The sequence below is a fragment of the Piliocolobus tephrosceles genome, unplaced genomic scaffold, assembly GCF_002776525.5.
Source record: "Piliocolobus tephrosceles isolate RC106 unplaced genomic scaffold, ASM277652v3 unscaffolded_41077, whole genome shotgun sequence".
NCBI classification, from domain to species: Eukaryota; Metazoa; Chordata; class Mammalia; order Primates; family Cercopithecidae; genus Piliocolobus; species Piliocolobus tephrosceles.
Genome location: NW_022325507.1, coordinates 1 through 1206, shown reverse-complemented (window position 1 = coordinate 1206; position 1206 = coordinate 1). Strand labels below are relative to the sequence as shown.

General features: G+C 59.7%; 1 protein-coding gene across 1 annotated transcript; it reads left to right on the top strand.

Moving 5' to 3' along the window:
* Positions 1-6: 6 nt before the first annotated feature.
* On the top strand, positions 7-1201 carry LOC111534470 (sphingomyelin phosphodiesterase 4-like; the record flags this gene model as incomplete). The annotated part of the gene is made up of 4 exons (XM_026452833.1): positions 7-37; positions 399-632; positions 884-1015; positions 1163-1201. Coding segments are annotated over exons 1-4 (432 nt in total), but the record flags the coding sequence as incomplete, so codon positions are not given.
* Positions 1202-1206: the final 5 nt, after the last annotated feature.

The window sequence follows — 1206 nt, the reverse complement described above, 5'->3', positions numbered from 1 at the left end:
GTACACCCCGATGTTTGGGCCCGAAGCCCGCACCCTGGTGAGTGGGCCGGCGGTGCCTGTCCTCAGGGCCCCTGGAGCCGTGTGGCTGAGCAGAGCCGGGGAAGTGCTGTGATCCGGCAGGAAGGAGGGAGGCTGGGTGTCGATTTATCGCCGTATCTCCTTCCCCCGTTTTAGTAAAGTCTCAATTTTTCCTGATAACGAAGGCAGCGTTTGTTGGGAAATTTCAAATTTAGATGATCATCCTTTAGTCTTTAAAAGTCCTCCGGTGGAAGCTGCTCCTCCCGACACTCAGCAGTCTGGCTGTGCATTGCTCTTGGGGCCCCCGGCCAGCCTGCCTGGGTGGCAGCACAGGCCTGTACTACTGGTGACCTGGTGACCTGCCCGCACCTCCCTTGCAGGTCCTACGCCTCGCTCAGCTCATCACACAGGCCAAACACACAGCCAAGTCCATCTCAGACCAGTGTGCGGAGAGCCCGGCTGGCCACTCATTCCTCTCATGGCTGGGCTTTAGCTCCATGGACACCAGCGGCTCCTACCCAGCCAACGACCTGGACGAGATGGGGCAAGACAGCGTCCGGAAGACAGATGAATATCTAGAGAAGGCCCTGGAGTACCTGCGCCAGATATTCCGGGTACGACCTATGGGACCTGCCCCACGGCCATCAGGGTCCCCTTCCCCGAAAGATCCACTCCACCCAGCCTGTGCTCAGCCACATACCAGTCCCAGGCCCCACACATACGGACCCAGTGTTGTGGGCGGCAGGCCCACACCTCGAGCGTCATATCTGGGTCCCCATGTTGGTGCTATTGTAGGCTGGTGGGGTGAAGACTGGTCCCCTCCCTTCATCTTGACGCTGAGGGCAGAGGCACTTCTCTCTGGCAGCTCAGCGAAGCACAGCTCAGGCAGTTCACGCTCGCCTTGGGCACCCCCCAGGATGAGAATGGAAAAAAGCAGCTCCCCGACTGCATTGTGGGTGAGGACGGACTCATCCTCACGCCCCTGGGGCGGTACCAGGTGAGAGGCCTGTGTCTCAGAGGAGCATGGGCTGGGCCCTGACCCATCCCTACCTCCCACCTCCCTCGTGGGCAGAGGCCATCAGGCTCCTCTGAGTTGTATGTGGGGCTGTGTTTTCTGACCCGTCCCTATGGCCTGGCTTTCTAGATCATCAATGGGCTGCGAAGGTTTGAAATTGAGTACCAGGGGGA